This window comes from Apaloderma vittatum, unplaced genomic scaffold (genome assembly GCF_000703405.1).
Source record: "Apaloderma vittatum isolate BGI_N311 unplaced genomic scaffold, ASM70340v1 Scaffold45843, whole genome shotgun sequence".
In the NCBI taxonomy this organism is placed as follows: Eukaryota; Metazoa; Chordata; class Aves; order Trogoniformes; family Trogonidae; genus Apaloderma; species Apaloderma vittatum.
This window is the reverse complement of record NW_009708310.1, coordinates 1-4,032: the sequence shown is the minus strand read 5'-3', so window position 1 is coordinate 4,032 and position 4,032 is coordinate 1. Positions and strand designations below refer to the sequence as shown.

The window sequence follows — 4,032 nt, the reverse complement described above, 5'->3', positions numbered from 1 at the left end:
CTGTCCAGCTACTTAGGGAAAAAATAAAAAAAAAAATGCTTGTAGTATGTCATATCCCATTTTCCATTTTTTCCCCCTTCTGCATTTCCAGTTAACATACTTGTTCGTCATGCTGCTTTTTTGAAAATCTGAGCAAGTCTGCAAAACTGTATAAAATTATGAATTATTAACAAATTTAATAGGTTACACCATATTACAGTGCAGTGTTAGAGAGAAGACCCTTAGAACCACAAGTCCACAAGATTTTTTATTAAAATAACACCAAGTTTAAGAAATCGATGCAGTGCAATGAAACTTCATCATACAAAAAAACCCCAACGATTTTCCATCCTTAAGTATGTAAACTGCATTCCAACCTGACATGATTGACATAATACAGAAACAGAAACACTGTATCCGAGATGAATGTCAAAGTTAAAGACTGGCATGCTGGGCTAGGAAGGTTCTTATTCTTTGTAAGAGCTCTTTTTTTACACTGTCTGGTACCAAGGCTGAAACACAAATGAGAAAGCAAGAAGTAAAAAAAAGACAAAATGGAAAATATGCTAATGCCACCCTTTTATAACAGCTACATTTTTATTTTTTGTTTGTTCTTGCAGTTCTGTTAATACCTAAAGTAACTGAAGCTACTTGTTTTAATATATAACACATCTATATAAATCTCAGCCATGACCCCAGAGTAAGGGTCTATACAGCAAGCTATTCTGAAGGCTTGTTCTCATGTAAGACTTAATGAAGTTTTTCCCACTAACACCAAAGCCTACCGGTGAGTCCAAGAAGAACTACAGAAAGATGGCAATATTTCCTTAAGAGATACCATTTTTCAGTATCTGTATGCTATATCCTCTGCTCCTCCCACCTCCCCTTACATTAGTATTACTAGGTCAGATTTTCCATCTTAAAAAGAATTGGAATTTTGTAACATCTCTGCTGCATACCTCAAGTCAATTATAAAGAAGAATACAGACAGGACTAAATAAAGTTCTGCTAGTCCACACACAGAGCTCACTACAGATTCTGGATGGCTGCTACACAATACCAATTCATGTGTTTTACGTGCAGTTAAGGCAAGTTCATAATGGTGTTTTCGCAATACTAATGAAATATAGGTAGGCCTGTTTACTGATGAACTACCACATCTGTGTTTGCATTTTCTTACCTCTGCCTTTGGGAGTGATTTCTGCCACCAAATCATCCACAGTAACATGCTCTAATCCTTTTTCTTTAATGACATCTGCGGAAGACCAAGACCAATATTTTAACTCTTTTAATCAATTCCTTAGAAGACAACACCTGTGCCAATGATTAAGGAAAATTCATCACGTGGTAATATTCCTGGACGCTTAAATACAATTTCTGACAGCTTCATACAATGTACAAGTTGGTAAACTGTAGTAATGCTAAATACTTAAAACTTCGGGTATTTAGAGGTTCATCTACTTGTTTGCTCTCATCTAAGCAGAGGATCTTATTTTCAAGAATTATATTCAGAAAGAGTACAAATGCACTTCTTTCTCTCCCATATGCAGACAGCAAAGTTTCTGAATTGCATACTACCAGGTTTGCTCCATTTTCCTTTATCTTGGTTTTTATTCTCCTGTGGCAAGGAAGTAATCTCTCTCAAAACAAAAAGCTGTATCATCATGACTATTTAGGGTATCAATTCCAGTAATTTTCTCAAAACCTTAAGGTTCAGATCAAAGAAACTTCAAGGTTTTTTTGCCAAGATGGCAGGATGTTTTCTTGCATGCAAAACCAATTGCCAAGGATACTTTTCTCTTGCCCAAGTCTCACTAAAACTTACTGTTAGGCAGTAAAACCTTCACCTGGGACTTTCTTTTGGCCAGAACCTCAGCTCACTTCAAAGGACGTTGGTTATTTGACCACTGTTACCTTTGCAATGGGCCTTCAGCTGATCCTTCCAGCCGCATTCAATTAATTTGGCTCTCAGCAACTCTTTAAGGCTGTTAAACAATATACAAACTTGTGAGGAACAGCAGATATTCCTGACAGCTTAAATACACTTCAGTGTCAAAGTTAAGCCTACAATTACTACTCATAGCAGAACTCCCAGACCACCAGCAGAAATGGCTGAACAGCCCGTGAATCCTACCCTGAATGTGTAGGGTTTACCATGAGTAGAGTTTACCATGTTGGACTATGAGGAACTAGTGTCTCAGGAGCTAACTCACAGCATTTCTTCAGGCAGCATTGATGATGTAGTCAGAGAAGCCCTTCAATCACTCAACTGCCCAAATCTACTATGTTAGCAAATGTATGCTAACTTTCTAAGTTAGAATATTTCACCTGAAATTAGGCCATCAAATAAAACCTTCTTCCCCTCCTTTCTGAGAGGAGAATTCTCTACTACTGTCTTCATCCACAGGGTTCTCTCTCCACTTACACTTCACCTCTTGTTAACTGAAGATGAAGGGATCCTATCTCTTACTTTCCTAACTGTGGTTAGCAATTATAAGCATAAGCAACAAAGATTCAGGCGTTAAACAGAGAAGACACAGCAATCTACCACAATTATACCTCTAACTCCATATATCAAAAGTGAGTATTGAACGCTAGCTAAAAATGGGAAAATTAATACTTACAAACAGAAGGAAAAATTAAAGTAAGGTATGATAAAATAAGCTTTAATATCTTTATCCTTTATTCCATCAGCTGGTAAGCCTACTTTGCTTGCACCATCCAACTCTAACAAAATTCTGGTTTTATGGATGAAAATATTACAGCAAGAGACTGAACTGTGTAGGTCTAATCCCTTTTACTCAGTAAATTGTGTAGTGGGCAGATGAACAGATGACAAAAAGCAGAGTAACAATACAGGTAAAATTCACCGCTTCTAGATATTTCTTAATTCAAGAAATCTCAGTGCTCTGTCTCTGTTCATAGTACAGCTCTGATAAAGCTTGTTCATAATACAGCTAATGGCATCCTGTCAAAACTCTTGATACTCTAAAATTAGAAAGAAAACAGACCCCAATACCATTTCAGGAAATTGCTTGCTCTGCTGAAGTTCTGTGCAATCTCCGAGGGGACGGTCACAAAGAACAAGGAGAAGAGGATCATAGACACCATGTCAGCCTACAAAAGGTTACAGTAGGTACAGGGCTATGTGATGACCTAGGGAGAAGGCTCCTTCTCATATAGGCCTTGAAAAATGGAGAAGATAAAGCTTTTGGTCCATGGTGTTACAAAGACAATGAAATGATGAGGAGGTAAATGGCATAAGCATAAGTGATATGTAAATACAATGCAAACAGAACAGACTGAAGAGACAACAAAAGGCCAAAAACTAGCTGCCCCACTACATTGCATAATCTGCTTGTTTGCCTTTACTGGGATCTCTGCAATGAGTTGCACAAATGCTCTGTTATGTATTCCCCTGTGTATTTCTTTGCCTAACAGGAGACGAGATAGGAACACACAAAACTTAAAAGCAAAAAGGAAAATTTTGTCTCATTCTCTTTATCAGAAAATAACGTGATTTAACTGCAAAAATTTGCATTTAATGATGATTTTTATAGGAATGAAGAAACTTCCAACACAAGATAACCAGAATAAGAAATGGGTTTAGAGTTCACAAGCCGACCACCCCATTGTTTATCCTCCCAGCTTCTCTTTTCAAGTGTAAAACTAAAATAAAACTGTTCAGAAGGCAAAAATAACTTTGTGGGGTTTTTAAGGTTTTATGTAACACATAGGACTTTCACATGCAGGCATTTGAAGACTTGAAATTTATTTAATCTTTACTTCTAGGTACAGCCCATATTTGATAGTATTTAAAGGCTCTTACCAGCACAGAGCAGGAAGCCAACTTACCGTTCTCGCTCTCCTGTTTCTATGAGCTTTTGGTTAATGGTCGCTCTCATCTGGGCATCTTTATTCATTTTGGAAATCTTAAGTTTCTCACAAACCCACACGGAGCAGAAGATAGCTTTGACAAGCTCTGCTGTCACTAACGACAAAAACAAAAGTAAGTCACTTGCGCAGAGCTAACACGCCGCGACACGTCCTTTT

The 4,032-nt window shown here is 37.5% G+C and overlaps 1 protein-coding gene across 1 annotated transcript; it reads right to left on the bottom strand.

Moving 5' to 3' along the window:
- Positions 1-228: 228 nt before the first annotated feature.
- Positions 229-3,935, bottom strand: ENY2 (enhancer of yellow 2 homolog (Drosophila)). Its single transcript, XM_009866500.1, has 4 exons — positions 3,835-3,935; positions 1,894-1,964; positions 1,160-1,234; positions 229-491 (listed from the first exon to the last, which is right to left on the bottom strand). Exons 1-4 carry the CDS (start codon positions 3,900-3,902, stop codon positions 415-417), a joined length of 291 nt encoding a protein of 96 aa, XP_009864802.1. The 5' UTR covers positions 3,903-3,935; the 3' UTR covers positions 229-414.
- Between the last annotated feature and the right edge of the window lie 97 nt (positions 3,936-4,032).

Excerpts from the sequence above, each read along its gene's own strand:
- ENY2 (XM_009866500.1), bottom strand. The coding sequence starts at position 3,902 with ATGAATAAAGATGCCCAGATGAGAGCGACCATTAACCAAAAGCTCATA. Across the intron at positions 1,965-3,834 it reads GAAACAGGAGAGCGAGAACG|CCTTAAAGAGTTGCTGAGAG; the intron begins GTAAGTTGGCTT and ends ATTGTTTAACAG. Across the intron at positions 1,235-1,893 it reads GCTGAAGGCCCATTGCAAAG|ATGTCATTAAAGAAAAAGGA; the intron begins GTAACAGTGGTC and ends GGTCTTCCGCAG.